Source organism: Heterodontus francisci, chromosome 3 (assembly GCF_036365525.1).
Source record: "Heterodontus francisci isolate sHetFra1 chromosome 3, sHetFra1.hap1, whole genome shotgun sequence".
NCBI lineage: Eukaryota > Metazoa > Chordata > Chondrichthyes > Heterodontiformes > Heterodontidae > Heterodontus > Heterodontus francisci.
In genome coordinates this window covers 47311044-47331077 of record NC_090373.1, presented here as the reverse complement: position 1 = coordinate 47331077, position 20034 = coordinate 47311044, and the positions used below count along the sequence as shown (strand labels likewise).

General features: G+C 44.1%; 1 protein-coding gene across 5 annotated transcripts in view; it reads left to right on the top strand.

Annotated features, from left to right (window-relative positions):
* Positions 1-10665: 10665 nt before the first annotated feature.
* Positions 10666-20034, top strand: part of fbxo25 (F-box protein 25) — a 78106-nt gene continuing 68737 nt past the window's right edge. For 3 of the 5 annotated variants that reach the window (XM_068021976.1, XM_068021965.1, XM_068021986.1), the window contains exon 1: positions 10666-10986. In XM_068021976.1, the coding sequence (XP_067878077.1) occupies positions 10896-10986 (91 nt within the window). In that variant the 5' untranslated portion in view covers positions 10666-10895. Of the gene's footprint in view, positions 10987-11931; positions 11992-20034 lie in introns of all 5 variants that reach the window. The other 2 variants (XM_068021969.1, XM_068021958.1) reach the window with 1 other exon arrangement.

Genomic DNA, 20034 nt, shown 5'->3' with positions numbered 1-20034 from the left:
GTGGCTCCTCATCAGAGCCCTTTCCTATCCTGAGTGGTGTGAAACAGGGCTGTGTTCTCGCACCCACACTTTTTGGGATTTTCTTCTCCCTGCTGCTTTCACATGCGTTCAAATCCTCTGAAGAAGGAATTTTCCTCCACACAAGATCAGGGGGCAGGTTGTTCAACCTTGCCCGTCTAAGAGCGAAGTCCAAAGTACGGAAAGTCCTCATCAGAGAACTCCTCTTTGCTGACGATGCTGCTTTAACATCTCACACTGAAGAATGCCTGCAGAGTCTCATCGACAGGTTTGCGTCTGCCTGCAATGAATTTGGCCTAACCATCAGCCTCAAGAAAACGAACATCATGGGGCAGGATGTCAGAAATGCTCCATCCATCAATATTGGCGACCACGCTCTGGAAGTGGTTCAAGAGTTCACCTACCTAGGCTCAACTATCACCAGTAACCTGTCTCTAGATGCAGAAATCAACAAGCGCATGGGTAAGGCTTCCACTGCTATGTTCAGACTGGCCAAGAGAGTGTGGGAAAATGGCGCACTGACACGGAACACAAAAGTCCGAGTGTATCAGGCCTGTGTCCTCAGTACCTTGCTCTACGGCAGCGAGGCCTGGACAACGTATGCCAGCCAAGAGCGACGTCTCAATTCATTCCATCTTCGCTGCCTTCGGAGAATACTTGGCATCAGGTGGCAGGACTATATCTCCAACACAGAAGTCCTTGAAGCGGCCAACATCCCCAGCTTATACACACTACTGAGTCAGCGGCGCTTGAGATGGCTTGGCCATGTGAGCCGCATGGAAGATGGCAGGATCCCCAAAGACACATTGTACAGCGAGCTCGCCACTGGTATCAGACCCACCGGCCGTCCATGTCTCCGTTATAAAGACGTCTGCAAACGCGACATGAAATCGTGTGACATTGATCACAAGTCGTGGGAGTCAGTTGCCAGCATTCGCCAGAGCTGGCGGGCAGCCATAAAGACAGGGCTAAATTGTGGCGAGTCGAAGAGACTTAGTAGTTGGCAGGAAAAAAGACAGAGGCGCAAGGGGAGAGCCAACTGTGCAACAGCCCCAACAAACAAATTTCTCTGCAGCACCTGTGGAAGAGCCTGTCACTCCAGAATTGGCCTTTATAGCCACTCCAGGCGCTGCTTCACAAACCACTGACCACCTCCAGGCGCGTATCCATTGTCTCTCGAGATAAGGAGGCCCAAAAGATGCCCAGAATAGGACACAATATCATAGTTGAGGCCGAACCATGTTTTCTAAAGGTTCTCCATAACTTCCTTCATTTAATGGTAAACCTTTATTTTCATATACATTGGGAAGAGCAGAGTAGCTAAAGTCAGAAAGGTAGTGAATTTCTTGAGTGCATTCAAGATAATTTTCTGGAGTAATAATTCTTAAACCAACAAGAGGGCAGGCTGTACTAGATTTTGTAATGAGCAATGAGCGAGGCTTAGTTAATAATCTAACAGTAAGGGACATTTATCTAACAGGGATCATAATATTATGATCAGGTGAGGTTGGAGTTGAATGATTCCCCTCTTTTCCTTCTCCTGGTTTGACCGCAAAAAGTTTATTTCTTTTTGAAGAGGATAAACTTGCTAATTCAGTGAGTGTTTAACTGTTTATGCACTGTGATCATAAAAGGAACCAATCAGACAGGTTTTCTTGAGTTTAACAAAGAAGGAGGTTAGATTTATTGTAGTTAAACCAATCTAAGTAAAATAATAAAACATGCTGCAACTTTCTCACACACACACACAAAGTTCACACACATAGACAAATAGGTTACAGAGTGGGGAAGGATCGATTGGACAAATTAGAGTCCAGAGAAATAAAAGGGATATACACTCTGTGGAGGTTGGTGACTCAGCTGACTTCAGACTGAATTCAGTGGTCAAGTGACTTTCCTTTGGTGGTCCTGAGGCTTCCAATTTGAAGATGTAGACAGCTGATTTGTTGGCTCTCCTGGAGACAGCAATGTGGCTAATTTCCATGAAGGAGTCTCTGTCTGCAACTTGAGCACCCCTGGATGGTCATGGTCAGCAAACAGAGTTCAAAGTTTGCAAGGTGGGTTAGAAAGAGAGGAATGAAGGCAGGACCCCACTTGGGTCTTCTCTCGTCAGCATTCAGCTGCTTGTCTCTTTACTGCAGAGAAAACAAAAGCTTAAGTACACGAAGGATGGGCCCGTCACATGACCGTCACCCAGTGATTCAAGCATGGTCATTACTAGCGTATTCCCTCTTGCAACTTAATTAGTCCATGTCCAGGAATCCCCTTCGCACAGCTAGGGTCCCATTGTCAAAGTGATTAAGTTTGAGTGATGCATCTCCACCAGTTGAATACCTCAGGTAATGGCCTTGACGCCTTGCTAATGGGAACAGGATAGATATTCACTCAGATTCCCCAGGACATTATCCTTGATGGGCTGTGCAGACATGCTGTCTCCATCTCAACATGTTGGAATGTGTAAGGTACAATGATGCAAATAGGTGAAGCTATCTTTAGCTGCAAACATTGAGTCATCTTTAATCTTTGTTTTTTTATTAAAAAATTCAATTCGTGCTTCCAGCCAGTGGATTAATAATCATCATTTGGCATGAAACACACTTTGATGACAATATGATCAACTTCAATGTTAGGTTTGGAAAGGAGAAATGTAGTACAGGCCAGGATTTCACAGGAACCATAGGGAAAGGGAAGGCAGAAGTGGCAGTGGGTGGCAAAGGTCCTCCCTCTCCGACTTTGGTTCCCATAAAGATATCGCACCGCCTGCCACTCAGCGGCCAGAGGCGGGCCTTCTGGTGGCAGACGCGTAGTCACTTGACATGGCAGGAGGTGCTTGCGCCAAGTTTGAAAGGCCGTCAGTACCTGAGCCCTGATGCGGATGTCCGTTGCTGCAGCTCTCATCCCTGAAAACATTCTCCAAGGACTCAGGCCTGCCAGCCTCCAGCATCCGTTGACCCCTCCAGCAGCCGATGACCCTTTCAGCATCCAGCTGCCGGTGACCCCTCCAGCATCCAGCTTCCAGTGACCCCTCCAGCATCCAGCTTCCGGTGACCTTTTCAGCATCCAGCTGCCGGTGATCCCTCCAGCTGCCAGTGACCCCTCCAGCATCCAGCTGCCGGTGACCCCTCCAGCATCCAGCTGTCGGTGACCCCTCCAGCACCCGTCTGCCGGTGACCCTTCCAGCATTCAGCTGTCAGTGACCCTCCAGCACCCAGCTGCCGGTGACCCCTCCAGCACCCAGCTGCCAGTGACCCCTCCAGCACCCAGCTGTCAGTGACCCTCCAGCACCCAGCTGCCAGTGAGCCCTCCAGCATCCAGCTTCCAGAGACCCCTTCAGCATCCTCAGAGGAATCTGCAGGACAAAAGCACTTGTGGCCTCACGGTTCATAGATGACAAAAACAGTACAAATATGCAAAACTGACAGGCAGGAAAAGGCCAGTTGACCCATCGTGCAGCCGCTCCTCTACCTCTCCAACCAACCCCATGTAATCTCCCGAGAGAGGTGAAAAAAACCATGGGAAAAAAAATATTCAGGAAAATTCCTCCCTGACCCCCTCAGGCAATCGAAACTAGTCCAGATCACATGGGACCATGTGTTCTGTAAAGTCATATACCTTCTATATGATGCAATCTCTGCCCCAGTCAGGAACCAGTCCAGCTCCCTCTTGAAGGCATGCAGAGAGTCAGCATCCACCACACCAGCCAGCTATGTATTCCAAAGGCGCACAATTCTCTGAGAAAAGAACTGTCTAGCATCAGTCTATTCCTACTTTTACAAAAGTTTACATTTTGTCGCCTTGACATCCCTGATCTGCTCAACTGAATAATCAGTAGGATCACTATGCAGATCTGTAATTATTTTATACACCTCTTTTAAGTCACCTCTAAGTCTAAGCTGCTTTAAAGCAAATAAACCAAGGTCCTTAAGCCCATCTAAGTAGCTGAGGTGCTTTTAGCTCGGAAGCATTCTTGTAACTCTCCAAGGCTTTTCCAAGGTCACTATATCACGCACTGTGCGGGGGAACTAAAACAAGGAACAGTAAGCTAGATGTGGTCTGACCAGCAACCTGTATAGTGTCTAAATGGTGTCCTTTGATTTATACTGAATGGTTCTATTAGTACAACCCAATACTCTGTTAGCTTTAGCTGCAGTTTCCCTCCATTGGTCATGAACCTTTAGTGATCTGTGCACAATAACACCAAGCCCTTATTCTTTCTCAATCTCTTTCAGTATTGTTCCCTGTAAATAACGCATGTATTCTGTGTTGACCCTACTAACATGCGTAACACTACAGTTATATAAATTAGATGTAATTTGCTATTGTGTGGTACACTATTGCATCGAAATCTTTTGGATTTAATTTCACTCCTCTATTGTTTTACCCTTTGCACAGATTTTGGTGGCATCTGAAACCTTGCTTACCATGCTCCCAACAACACTGGGGGACACCATTAGGAACATGTCTCCAAGCTGAGCCACTTGGTTAACTACAAGTTTTTGGCTGCAGGATTGGAGCCAATTCCTAAATCAGCATTTCAAATTTCTACTGAAAGCATAAGATCCTATCTTGTGGAATAACCTAGTATGATATATTAAAGGCTTTCTGAAAGTGCAAGTAAACAATGCCTACTGGATTTCCTTCATCCACTACCCTAGTGACTTTCTCAAAAAAGTCTGTAAAATTTTTTCAGATGTGTCGTGGATTTCTAATGGCCACTTTCTTAAGGACATCTCTTCCAGTCCCTTCTAGTATCTTCCTAATAATGGATGTCCCCTTTCTTGAAACTAGGAGCTACATGAGTTAGCTTCCAGACTAAGGGAATTATCCCTGATTGCATTGAATTATTGAATATGTAGGCAAGGGGCTCACAGTGCACATGTCCCATCTCTTTAATCATCCATTGTTATGAAAGTGCTTCCATTTTTAAATATTTTTTGAGGACTTGTGTTTTAGAATTGTGGAGATTGAGTAATTGGAAGATTGAAATGATTCCATAGATGCTGGACTTTTTTTTAAAGGGTCGCTGGAAGAGCTTTGTTTAAAAACATTTACTGCATGTCACACGTCTTCAGCTAAGTAAACAACAGGTGTCTACTGACTATGAGAATTGTTTACAAGAGAAGTGACATGCCAAGATTTATGGTGCTGAAGAGTGGGTTTCATTTTTGAATACTGTTTTGAGTCAGTTGGGTTTGTAGCCTGCTGAAAGAAACACTCAGCTCATCTTTTCTCTACCTCTCTGAGAAACCCTGTAAAAAAATCTAGTCTGTGATAGCTGTAACGCCTGATGCCTCATTGGAAGACTTCCTCTCAACATCTCCTGAAAGAACTGCTTCTGAAAAGATCCCAGTGATCCATCTATGTGTACTCAGATGTCAGACTGTATGTCATCTGAAACATATCTTATCCTTTCTCTTAAAGAATGAACAAGTACTTTGACCATCATCCGTATTTTTCCTTTAACTGGTGTCTGTGTATATGTTGGGCATTTAGAAGGGAATGTATATATTTACTGTCATATGTCAAAATGTTTTGAAGCTTTGTATCTTTATTGACTATATCTTGTTTTATAATAAATTAACATTTTTGTTGTTTATTAAAGAAACCTGGATGGTTGATTTTATTCTGAAACTAAAATAGAGTACATAATTGGCCGCAGCGATAACTGGGTACACATTCTTCGTGGAGACGCAGAACTAGAGAAAGACAGTGCACTCCTCCCACCTTGGTCATAACACCATGGATGGATATTACTCAGCCCTACAGACCTGTCAATTTTGAGCTTTCCTAATTGATCCAAGATAACATTGCAATCTATTTTAATATCGTAATGCTTTTCAATTTTAAGCACCTCTCATCTGGAACATAAGCACCATCCACAGATATAGACTGATGCAAAATAGCCAATTAGCAGCTCTATCATTAACTTGAGAATTGAATCTGCCTTACTGTATCCTTCAGTAGCTCTTAATGGTCCTCAATGGTCTGCGATGCTGCCGTAGCTGAAAAAGATTTGCTATTGCTTCCACAATCATGCACCACCTGCTTTTTCAGAAATTTCTTGGCGAATCTTATGGATATTTTTGTCTCTTTGAATTGCATGCTTATTGCATTCCTTATTTAATAGTGTTGCCCAGTCAACTTTTTTCACATCTTCGCCATTTTTTGTAAAGTAAAATCTGGGACCAGTCTCAGATTGGCTGGAGTCTTATATCGGCCAATAAGATTACACTTAATTACATTGCGATCAGAGCTAGTCAGATGTTTCCCCAAATTGGGAAGAGCTAAGGCATTATCTTAAGCCCCCACCACAAACACCGTTCCTTAGCCAATGACTTTATCCCCCTTCCTGCCATTGTTTCAGGCTGAACCAGACAATTTGCAATCTTGGCATTCTATGTGACCTGAGATTACCTTCTGAACCTATATCTTTTCCATCACTAAGACCATTTTCTTTCACCTCCCTAGTATCAGCCATTGCCACCCCTGCTTCAGCCCACCTACAGCTGAAACCCTCATCCGTGCTTTTGTTACATCCAGACTCGACTATTACAATACTCTCCAGACCAACCTCCCATCTTCCATCCTTCATAAACTTGAGCTTGTCTACAACTCTGCTGCCCATATCTGGCCTCTTGTGCATCCTTGTTTTCCTTCGTCCTACAACTGGCAGTTGTGATCTTCAACTGTCTATGCCCCAAGTTCAGGAATTCCCTCCCTCTCTGCCTCTCTCTATATTCCTTTGAGAGGCTCCTTAAAACTTGACAAAGCCTCCCCAATGTCTCTTTCTTTGGCTTGATGTCAAATTTTCTGTCTGACTGCAGTCTTGTGAGGCAACTTGGGGCGTTTTACTAAATTAAAGGCACTTTATGAATGCATGTTGTTGTTGTTGATGATGATGCTAGGACATATATGCAGATGTTAAATTAAATTCAACATGTAAAATTGTGCATCACATCTTATGAAAAGAGCTCCTAAAAGAAGCAAACTTTTCAAATGTTGCTCCTCTATCTCTCCTAGTTTTGAGGAAGAGCTGGAAACATTGGTTGCTGGTTTTCCACAGATTCTGCCTGACCTGTGTTTTACTATTCTTAAAGAAGTCTTTGTTTAAAAAAATGGTTAAAACTACCAATAGGTCCTGCATGCAGGGCTTGTGTTTCTGCAATTATAACCGTTGCCACAGCTGACTATTAACAGCTTTAGGCGATTGTATTTACTGACGTTGGTTAGGTTGAATCACGCAATTGGAACAGTGCTGTTACAATACAGACACAATAGCATCTATGCTCCAACACTCTGCTCCCCACCTGGAGCTAAAGACCAGTTCTACGAGGAACTCCATAATATCATTAGTAGCATCCCCAACACCGAACACCTGTTCCTGCTGGGGGACTTTAATGCCAGGGTTGGGGCTGACCATGACTCATGGCTCTCCTGCCTTGGGCGCTATGGCGTTGGAAGGATGAATGAGAATGGACAGAGACTGCTTGAGTTGTGTACCTATCATAACCTCTGCATCACCAACTCGTTCTTTCACACTAAACTGTCACCAGGTTTCATGGAGGCACCCAAGATCGCGTCGTTGGCACCAGCTGGACCTCATCGTCACAGGGCAAGCCTCCTTAAACAGTGTTCAAATCACACGCAGCTTCCACAGTGCGGACTGCGACACCGACCACTCCCTGGTGTGCAGCGAGGTTAGACTCAAACCAAAGAAGCTGTATCACTCCAAGCAGAAGGGCCACCCGCGCATCAACACGAGCAGAATTTCTCTTTCACAGCTGTTACAAAAACTTCTAAATTCACTTGTAAAAGCCCTTCAAAACACTCCCACAGGGGATGCTGAGACCAAGTGGGCCAACATCAGAGATGCCATCTGTGAGTCAGCTTTGACCACCTATGGCAAACGTGCGAAGAGGAATGCAGACTGGTTTCAATCTCATTTTGAAGAGCTGGAACCTGTCATAGCCGCTAAGTGCATTGCACTGTTGAACTACAAGAAAGCCCCCAGCGAGTTAACATCGGTAGCACTTAAAGCAGCCAGAAGCACTGCACAAAGAACAGCCAGGCGCCGCGCAAATGACTACTGGCAACACCTATGCAGTCATATTCAGCTGGTCTCAGACACCGGAAACACCAGAGGAATGTATGATGGCATTAAGAGAGCTTTTGGGCCAACCATCAAGAAGATCGCCCCCCTCAAATCTAAATCAGGGGACACAATCACTGACCAATGCAAGCAAATGGACCGCTGGGTTGAGCACTACCTAGAACTGTACTCCAGGGAGAATGTTGTCACTGATACTGCCCTCAATGCAGCCCAGCCTCTACCAGTCATGGATGAGCTGGACGTACAGCCAACAAAATCGGAACTCAGTGATGCCATTGATTCTCTAGCCAGCGGAAAAGCCCGTGGGAAGGACGGCATTACCCCTGAAATAATCAAGAGTGCCAAGCCTACTATACTCTCAACACTACATGAACTGCTTTGCCTGTGCTGGGACGAGGGAGCAGTACCATAGGACATGCGCAATGCCAATATCATCACCCTCAATAAAAACAAAGGTGACAGCGGTGACTGCAACAATTACCGTGGAATCTCCCTGCTCAGCATAGTGGGGAAAGTCTTTGCTCGAGTCGCTCTAAACAGTCTCCTGAAGCTGGCCGAGCGCGTCTACCCTGAGGCACAGTGTGGCTTTCGTGCAGAGAGATCGACCATTGACATGCTATTCTCCCTTCGTCAGATACAGGAGAAATGCGCGAACAACAGATGCCCCTCTACATTGCTTTCATTGATCTCACCAAAGCCTTTGACCTCGTCAGCAGATGTGGTCTCTTCAGACTACTAGAAAAGATTGGATGTCCACCAAAGCTACTAAGTATCATCACCTCATTCCATGACAATATGAAAGGCACAATTCAGCATAGCAGCACATCATCAGACCCCTTTCCTATCCTGAGTGGGGTGAACCAGGGCTGTGTTCTCGCACCCACACTGTTAGGGATTTTCTTCTCCCTGCTGCTCTCACATGCGTTCAAGTCTTCAGAAGAAGGAATTTTCCTCCACACAAGATCAGGGGGCATGCTGTTCAACCTTGCCCATTTAAGAGCGAAGACCAAAGTATGGAACGTCCTCATCAGGGAACTCCTCTTTGCTGATGATCCTGCTGTAACATCTCACACTGAAGAGTGTCTGCACAGGTTTGCGGCTGCCTGCAACGAATTTGGCCTAACCATCAGCCTCAAGAAAATGAACATCATGGGACAGGACGTCAGAAATGCTCCATCCATCAATATCGGCGACCACGCTCTGGAAGTGGTTCCAGAGTTCACCTACCTAGGCTCAACTATCACCAGTAACCTGTCTCTAGATGCAGAAATCAACAAGCCCATGGGAAAGGCTTCCACTGCTATGTCCAGACTGGCCAAGAGAGTGTGGGAAAATGGCACACTGACACGGAACACAAAAGTCCGAGTGTATCAAGCCTGTGTCCTCCGTACCTTGCTCTATGGCAGCGAGGCCTGGACAATGTAAGTCAGCCAAGAGCGACGTCTCAATTCATTCCATCTTCGCTGCCTCCGGAGAATACTTGGCATCAGGTGGCAGGACCTTATCTCCAACACAGAAGTCCTCGAGGCAGCCAACATCCCCAGCTTATACACACTACTGAGTCAGCGGTGCTTGAGATGGCTTGGCCATGTGAGCCGCATGGAAGATGGCAGGATCCCCAAAGACACATGTGCAGCAAACTCGTCACGGGTATCAGACCCACCGGCCGTCCATGTCTCCGCTTTAAAGACGTCTGCAAACGCGACATGAAGTCCTGTGACATTGATCACAAGTCCTGGGAGTCAGTTGCCAGCGATCGCCAGAGCTGGCGGGCAGCCATAAAGGTGGGGCTAAAGTGTGGCGAGTCGAAGAGACTTAGCAGTTGGCAGGAAAAAAGACAGAAGCGCAAGGGGAGAGCCAACTGTGTAACAGCCCCGACAAACAAATTTTTCTGCAGCACCTGTGGAAGAGTCTATCACTCTCGTATTGGCCTTTATAGCCACTCCAGGCGCTGCTCCACAAACCACTGACCACCTCCAGGCGCATACCCATTGTTTCTCGAGACAAGCAGGCCAAAGAAGAAAAGCCTGTATTGTTCAACAGTTAGCATTTAGTAGAACATAAGTGTTATATAACTATCACTTCCACCAGGATAATATTTGTTTCCATTATCTCGATAGAATTTATAAGATGCCTCTCTCACCTGCCCAATTACTTCAATAGTTGACAGGTTCTAAGACACAATGTGTCTCAGAAACACAGCAACAGAAAATAGTTCTTAAAAATTAAACATTTCAGCTGGCCAGCTTCTTTCACAAATTGCACTCTACAACTGTCACAAACTCCAGAGGAAAGGGACAAGTCATCACTCCTGAGATGAGCAGACTGAAGCCAAAAAGCAGCTGCTCCAAAACCACACAAAACAACATCCACTTCCCCACCCCCAACAATGATTGACCATTAATTAGACCAGTGAAAACCCAAAGTGAGGGGAGGGGGCGGGGAGGGTGAGCGACACTGGTAGCTGATTGGTTCTAACACACAAACTGGCAGCGGAGGGGAGCGAAAATAAGGCGGGACTACCGGCAGGGTGCGCTTCCGTCAATAAAGGCTGTGGCGGAGAGAAGGTGCAGGGTTTGTAAACAGTGACAGCGCGAGCGGGCTACTGGATTCTAACTTCAACCGCCGAGTAACGGTCGCGGCGAGTTCATGTGGGCCCTTGTTTCACTTTGAAGCCCCAGTAACTCCCTCTGAAGAGGAGGAGGTCGGATGCCGTTCTTGGGGCAGGACTGGCGATCCCCGGGAGGGTGCTGGGTGAAATCAGAGGATGGGTGGAGACGGTTCCAGTTTTACCGGGACGACGGCCCGGAGGAAGATGGGGGCAGTAGCCACCGCCCGGGGATGCAGCTGCGCGAACAGTGAGTACTGGCAAAAACCGGAACTGACCACCGTTATAAACATTGGCGGCGGATGTCATTACCGCAACATTCACTTAAAGGTTTTTTTTGTTTGTGTGCCTTGTTTCTTTTTCCCCTCTTATTTTTTTGCGCGTTGCTTTCTCTTTTTCACCTTCTTTATGTGTTTTTCCTGTCACTTAGTTTTGCTACTTTGGCTTATTCCTCTCTTGCACACTTGGCTATGGCTGCAACCCACAGTCAGCTATGTTTCAAGCTTCCTGAAAACTGGGGATTTAATTCTAAGGGAGCTGAACTGGATCACCAACCATACCAGCCTCAATTATGGTGCAATAAAAACAAGAAATGCTGGAACCACTCAGCAGGTCTGGCAGCATCTGTGGAAAGAGAAGCAGAGTTAACGTTTTATGCACCAATTATGGTGCATGTCGATCTGTGCTGAAATCAATGCCAAATAACCAAATCTCTACCTCCCAAATCTCACCAGAGATTCCATCAGCGTCAAATTGGACAGATTTGTTTCTTTACTGCAAAATAAAATCCTTTGGTTGTAATTGTCCAAATTACTTCCCTTCAATATGTTGCATGTTTGTACAAGCAGTACCCTACGAGATCTGTTCTGAATCCATCGCTTTAGCACAGTGCTAGTGCCCCACCACTTGTGAACTCATTGTGAAGCCAGGACTTGATCTCCACAAGGACTTTGTGGTGGCCACTGCTATCAATAGTCTTATGGACAGAGGCATCTGCGACAGGTACAATGATTAGGAAGATGTCAATTAGTTTTTCTGCTCCCCTGCCTACCCCCCAGCCTCCCCCCTTAATTGTTCTCTACCTGCCACAGGCCCATGACAGATATGTTCTTTAGGATACTGCCAGTGGTGGTGCTACTGAGCAACTCTTGGTGATGGACATTGAAGTTCCCTTTTTTTTTCTTGTTTTTTGCAGTGCTTCTTCCAATTGGTGTTCAATGCAGAAGAGTACTGATTCAATAGCTGAGGGAGTGTGGTAGGTAGTAATCAGGAGGTTTCCTTGCTTATATTTGACCTGATGTTATGCGACTTCATGGGATCCAAAGTCAATATTGACTCTCGGAGCCACTCCATTCCAACTGTATACCACTCTGCTACCTGGAGGTCTGGCCTGCCATTGGGACAGGAACGATATTGCTGTTCCTTCACTGTCACTGGGCCAAAATCTTGGAACCCTAACAGCACTGTGGGTGTACCTACATGGAGTGCAGCAGTTCAAGAAGGTGGCTCGCCACCACTGGCTCAAGGGCAATTAGGGATGAGTAATAAATGCTGGCCTAGCCAGTGATGCCCACGTCCTGTGAAAGAATATTTCAAAAGAAAATGTACCTAGGGCTGGTGTTGGAGTCTGGGATGTTGGCTGAAAGGTATGATTCTGTGGATGGTGGGGGTAGTCTCCAGAGAGCCCTATATATGGCAACCCATCCTGGAACCAGGGGAACTTGTGATGGAGAGTGTTGCATAGCCTTGTGGCATTCAAAAGATTACTGAGCCACTTCATGAATAACTCACCTGCATGCCCACACAGTGGAGTAGACAAAACAATTGTTTGCCTATATGTGTAGTATAGAGCTTACTCACTCTCTTTGGCCTCCTTGTCTCGAGAGACAGTGTGTGAGCGCCTGGAAGTGGTCAGTGGTTTGTGGAGCAGCGCCTGGAGTGGCTATAAAGGCCAATTCTAGAGTGACAGACTCTTCCACAGGTGCTGCAGACAAATTTGTTTGTCGGGGCTATTACACAGTTGGCTCTCCCCTTGCGCTTCTGTCTTTTTTCCTGCCAACTGCTAAGTCTCTTCGACTCACCACACTTTAGCCCTGCCTTTATGGCTGCCCGCCAGCTCTGGCGATCGCTGGCAACTGACTCCCAGGACTTGTGATCAATGTCACAGGACTTCATGTCGCATTTGCAGACGTCTTTAAAGCGGAGACATGGACGGCCAGTGGGTCTGATACCAGTGGCGAGCTCGCTGTACAATGCGTCTTTGGGGATCCTGCCATCTTCCATGCGGCTCATATGGCCAAGCCATCTCAAGCACCGCTGACTCAGTAGTGTGTATAAGCTGGGGATGTTGGCCGCCTCGAGGACTTGCACTTCTTCTTTAATCACCTAAAGAAGCTGCTCTTAAGCATATGGTTGAATTTCTCTTTTACTGTTTTATCCTTGGTCTGTCGGGGCATAGGTCGAGGGGAGGGGGCAGTGAGGGGAGTTGTGTGTGTGTCCCATGGGTCCAGGATATGTACACGTGAGGCTGTTGGGACCTCTGGATGTTTGTTCCTCTTCTGAGGACTCTTGCCTACTTGGGTGACATTGGAATAGAATCAGGCAGTGTCCTCTGGTTTGCTTAAAGTGTTTCACCAGTGGTGTGTACCACTGGACATATATTGGTTATTAAAAGAGAATATTATTCTGAACTCTGCCTTTTGTAATTGTTGTGAACCAATTATTTTAGTGTGGCCCTGCTAGTAATAGGAGCATTTGTCAGGAAGTTGACCATTATTTTTGGCAAATAACAATTGTTGACTCAAGCACAATAGAACACAGCTGGATGCAGATGCACAACAGAAGCTTAGATGGTTAACTTTGGGAGATTTAGTGATCAATTATAAATTTCATCATACTATTCACATGCAGTTTGAGACATGGAAAGGGGTATTCCATATTTGATAATTATACTGAGCTGATCTCATCGAGTCATAGTCATCTGACATAGCTGGAGGCCATTTGGCATTTTGAGTCCATGTCTGCTCTCCATTAAGCTATCCAGTCCTACTCCCTGCTCTATCCCTGTAGTCCTGTAAGTGTATTTACTTCCAGTGGCCATCTGATTTCCTTTTGAAGTCAGTGATTGAGTCTGCTTTTACCACCCTTGTGAGCAGCAAGTCCCAGGTCATTACCACCATTGGGTTTTTTAAAAAACCCTTCTTCCTCATTCCTCCTGTATCTCCTGTCCAAACCTTCAATCCATGTCCCCTAGTCCTTGAACTGTTAGTTATTGGGAGCAGTATTTCCTTGTCTAACTTATTTAAGCCTGTCATAATCTTGTACACTTCTATTAAATCTCTCCTCAATCTCCTTTGTTCTAAGGAGAACAAACCCAGCTTTTCCAACCTGACCATGTAACTAAAATCTCCTATCTCTGGAACCATTCTGATAAATCTCCTCTGCACCTTCTCAAGGACCTGCTCATCCTTCTTAAAGTGTGGTGACCAGACTGGATGCAATACTCCAGTTGGGGCCTAACCAAAGCTTTATAAAGATTCAGCAGAACTTCTCAGCTTTCGTCCTCAATGCCTCTATTTATGAAGCCCAGGATCCATGTGCTTTACTAACCACTCTCTCAATATGTCCTGCCACCTTCAATGATCAATGCACATGGTTCCTCTGTTCCTGTACACTCTTTAGAACTGTGCCTCTCCCTATTCTTCAACCAAAATGCATCACCTCACATTTGTCAATATTAAATTCCATCTGCCACTCATCTGCCTATCTATGTCCTGTGGCAGGCAGTTCATATCCTCCACTGCCGCACCTCCAAGTTTGGTGTCATTGGCAAATTTTGAGATTCTACTCTGTATTCCACGATCCAAGTCCTTTTATATACTGCAAAGAAAAAGCAGTGGTCCTAGCACTGACCCTTGTGGAATACCACTGTCTACCATCCTCCAGTCTGGAAAAACAACCATTTACTACTACTCACCATTTTCTGTCCGTCAGGCAATGATTTATCCAATTGGATGCTGACCCTCCAATTCTGTCAGCCTCGATTTTTGTTAACCAGCCTTTTTATATGGAACATTATCAAACGCTTTCTTAAAATCCATATAAACAACCCTCACTGCATTCCCTTCATCAACCTTCTGTTACTTCATCAAAAAAGTTTGATTAGATTAGTCAAGCATGATCTGCCTTTTACAGATCTGAGTTGACTATTCTTAATGAACTCAAACCTCTCCAAGTGTCTGTTGTTTCTTTTCCCCTGATTATTGTTTCTAAAACACTTACCCACCACTGTTGTTCTAACTGGCCTGTAATTGCTAAGATGGTCCTTGCACGCTTTTTTTGAATAAGGATGTCACAATTGCCACTCTCCAATCCTCAGGCACCTCTGCCATATCCAGTTTGGAAGATTATTGTAAGTCCTTCCACTATGGTCCTTCCCACTTCCTTTAGCAACCTGGGGTGCAAGTCATTTGGACCAGGTGACATATGCACCCTAAGCATAGACAGCCTTTTTAGTACCTTTCCCCACCACCCCCACCTCAATTTTTACCCTATCCATTGCCTCTACTGTCTCCACTTTTACCGATATTGTCAGATTCCACTTCCTTAGCGAATGCTGTAACAAGGTACTCATTAAGTATTGCCCTGCACCTCTAAGCCTGTATTGCCCTCTTTGTCCCTAATCGGCCTCACTCCACCTCTTACTACCCGCGTACTATTTACATGCCAATAGAAGATTTTTGGGTTCCATTTTATGATGACTGCCATTCTAATCTCTCATTCTCTTTTTGCCAGTCGTATTTTCCTCTTCACCTCCCCTCTCAACTTATTGTACATGGCCTGGTTCTCACTTGAAGAATTTGCCTGACATGCATCATATACCCTCTTTTTTTTCTTTTTGTTTCATCATAATCTCTATCTCCCTTGTCATCCAAGCAGCCCTGTTATTGGTTCCCTTTTCGCTCATTTTGGAATGTACCTAGCCTGTACGTGAAGCATCTCTTCCTTTAAAGATAACCCATTGTTCCAATACAGCTCTTCCTGTCAGTCGTTGGTTCCATTGTACCCTGGCTAGATCCTTTCTCAGCGTGTTGAAATTAGCCCTCTTCCAATCTAGACATTCTACCTTATTTTGTTCCTTTTCTTTTCTGCATTACTAGTCTAAACCTTATGATAAGCTGATCACTCTTGCCCAAATGCTCCTTTATTTAGCCCAACTAATTTTCCATCAGTAGACCCAGTAATGCCTCCTTTTCTAGTTGGGCTGAGAACATACTGGTCACGAAAGTTCTTGAACATAGTTTAGAGTATTCCTCCTCCTCCTTTACCCTTTACTCTAAAATTATCCTAATCGATACTTGAGTAATTAAAGTCCCCCAATATCACTACTCTGTAGTTAGAATTAGAACATCCCTGTGATATCCTTGTAGATTTGCTCCTCTGTTTCTCTCTCTCATGTTTTAGAGGCCTATAGAATGCCCTTAGTAATGTGATCATATCCTTTTTTGCTTCTCAACTTTAACCAAATGGATTCTGTCCTTGCTCCCTCAAGGACGTCCTCTCTTTCTAACACTGCAGTGTCTTCCCTAATCAGTGTTGCCACCCCACTTCCCTTTTGTCCTTCTCTATCTTATGAACACTTTATATCCTTATATATTAAGCACCCAGTAGTCGCCATTTTTAAGCCACATTTCCGTTATTGCCACTGCATCATATTCCCATACTGCTATTTGTGCCTGTAGCTTACCAACCTTATTCACCACACTTTGTGTGTTTACGCACAAACATCGAGATGTCGTACTCATTTATGAAGCTGGGAATATGGAGTGGGAGCATAATCTGTCTCTGTTGATTTGATGTTTTTGAAGTTGAGACATGGCAGTTTGTAATTTTAAAATCTATTATTGCATAATCCATCTGTTTTTGGTATCCTCTTCAGTGTTGCAGTGCGCATTGTTGTGTGCAATGTTGATTTGTCTTGCATCCACAGAAAGAGAAAATGGCCTGATGAAATCTAGATTGAAGCTAAAATTGTTGCAAAAAGAACTTTGTTTATTTTGGTCGGAGTTTGGTTAGACTGTGCCCTGTGCTTTCTCTGGTTTATAAAATCTTGAAACATTAAACTGCTTGCCAACTAACACATGCCTGAGATTTGAATCTTGCCCTCAAAGTTAATTGTGGTATTATTTGTATCTATGCTTACTTGGATAAAGGAGATGTAGCGTCAGGAGTACTCCATATCAATAAGAAGTTAACGGCTATCCTACCAAATTTTATATTCAACAGGCTGTACCATTTAGTGGCAGTAAGCAAAAAAAAATGTTTTTTATTCTTTCATGGGATGTGGGCGTTGCAGGCAAAGCTAGCATTTGTTGCCCATCCCTAATTGCCCTTTACAACTGAGTGACTTGCTAGGCCTTATAAGAGGGCAGTTAAGAGTCAGCCGTATTGCTGTGGGTCTGGAGTTGCTTGTAGGCCAGACCAGGTAAGGACAGTAGATTTCCTTCCCTAAAGAACATTCGTGAACCAGATGGGTTTTTACGTCAATTGATGATGGTGTCAATACACCATTACTGAGACTAGCTTTCAATTCCAGCTTTTTTTAAAATGAGAATTTAAATTGCACCAGCTGCCGTGATGAGATTTGAACCAGTGTCCCCAGGGAATTAGCATGGACCTCTGGATTACTAGTTCTGTGATGATATCATGATGGCACCGTCTCCCCAACTCATACGCAACCTTTTCAGAGATTTCGTTTTGGGATATTATTTTTTTTTATTTAGAGATACAGCACTGAAACAGGCCCTTCGGCCACTGAGTCTGTGCCGACCAACAACCACCCATTTATACTAATCCTACATTAACCCCATATTCCCTACCACATCCCCACCATTCTCCTACCACCTACCTACACTAGGGGCAATTTACAATGGACAATTTACCTATCAACCTGCAAGTCTTTGGCTGTCTGATCATTTTCCTGTTTCTTTCAGTATGGTAATGAAAGGCTTCTATTTCTCCATAACCAAAAGTAAGCTGAAACTAGCTAAGGATGGGGAGACTCTATCAAAAAATAGAGATAATCACACATCATTATCACTGGAAGCAAATATAGGATGCTGTAGCCTGATTCCACTGAATAAATGCATCTAAGAATGGAAAGAATCTGCTATAAAGTGTTTAGTTAATCTGCATTCTAAGTCTAGTCACTTTAGGTTGACATGGTAGTGTAACGTAAGAGCAAAGATCCTCAAGACCTATGCTCAAAATCTACTCTGCAAGCTTCTAGAGAAAGTTGTTGCGATCAGATGAGGAGGGGTTGAAAGACTCCCTCTTGTCACTCTCCTTGTTTGACCGCAACAGGGTTTATTTCTTTTAAACAGTGAATGCGCTTACCAATTCAGTGAGTATTTAACCCTTTTAGGTGCAGTGATCATAAAAGAATCAATCGGACAGATTTTCTTGAGTTTAAACCAGAAAGAGATTAGTTTATCGTATTTAAAATCAAAAACCTGATCTAAATAAAAATAAACTATGCTCCAACTTTCTCGCTCTCGCTGTCTCGCGCACACATGGACATACGTACAGATTACAAAGTAATGAAAAATAGATTGGTAGGATTAGAGTCCAGAACAAAGAAAATAATTTACAGTCTGTGGACCCTGGTAATTCACTTGTCTTCCAGCTGAATTCGTGGTCCTGAAGTTTCTGGTAGGTACAGGTAGCCACCTGGTTCAGGGTTTTCTTGGAGACAGTGATGTCGATGGTTTTCTCCCCGGAGTCTCTCTCTGCAGCACTGATAAACTTGGATTTTTTTGCAGCCCACAGGCAGGGTTTAAAACTTTGATAGCTGGATAGAGAGAGAGAGACAGACAGCCAGCCCCAATGGGGTCTTGCACTGGTAAGCTCAGATGCTTGTCTGATGTATCCAAAAGAAACTCTAAGGTTTCACACAGATGGAGAGACTGTCACATGATTCCCCAGTGTGTTCTCTTTTGCACTTTAATGAGATCCAAATCTTAGAATTCTATCTGTCTCAGGTCTTATTATTTCAATATTTTATACCGTGAGATTTGTCTCCACTAGTGTTAATGCTCCAAGATGGCTTTGAATGTCTTGCTAATGAAAGCAATACCAGGTAGCTCATTCAACTACTCAAGCCATTGTTCTGGATGAGGGCTATTCAGACATGAGTCTCCACCTTGATACCTTGGAATGTGAGGTATTTCGTTGGCCATCTTGGCTGCTTTCTTTTAAAGTTGAATTTAGGTTTGCAGATTTTTTTTAAAAAAAAAAGTTTAATTTAGATTTACAACTGATGACTTAAAAATAATCATTCAGCCAAAATACCTTTTCATCACAGTGCAGAGGAAATTTACTAGAATGATACCAGGGATATGGGATTTTAGTTGCATAGAGACACGAGAAGTTGAGATTGCTCCCCTTGAAGCAGAGATGGTTAAGGGCATGTTTAATAGAAGTTTTGAAAATCATGAAGGGCTTCAAGGGAGTAAATAGGGAGACACTATTTCCAGTGGCAGAAGGGTGGGTAACTAGAGGACACAAATTTAAGGTAATTGACAAAAGTACCAGAGGTGAGATGAGGAGGAGTTTTCATGCAGCAAGTTTTGATCTGGAATGCATTGCCTAAAAGAGCAGTGGAAGTTGATTCAGTAATAACTTTCAAAAGGAAACTGGATAAATATTTGAAAGGGGAAAATTTGCACAACCATAGGGGCAGGGGAGTGGAACTGATTGGGTAGTTCTTTCAAAGAGCTGGCACAGGCACAATGGACTGAATGATACAGCACAGAAGGAGGGCATTCTGTGATTAGAATCCAAAGATCTGCAGTCACAGCCTTGGTGCTGCTAAATCTGCAAACTTGTCACGTCCAAATTTTGGTCACTTCATAGGCAGGGTGTTAAGAGTGTACCTCAAAAGGAGAGTGCTGCACCATGGAGTGGCAAAGAGAAAGTTGTTTTGATCTGTCTGTCATTTACGTGGATCGGTATAATTTTAAATTTGAGACAAGATTTAACAATCACTTAATTCAAATCAGGCTATTTTAAATTTGTAAGCACCTAATATCCACATTGTTGTGCTGTTTACAAGACTTACTTGAAATTATTAGATGATTTGAAATGTTGAGCATGAATTATCAAGTAGACTGTATTTACTATTTTTTTGCATTCAAGTTTTTAAAAAAAAAAACACATGTAACATTAAAAACTTTCCATTTCTATAGTATTGAACTATTGACATCTGTTTCATGTACAGGAAATTTGATATTATGACCAT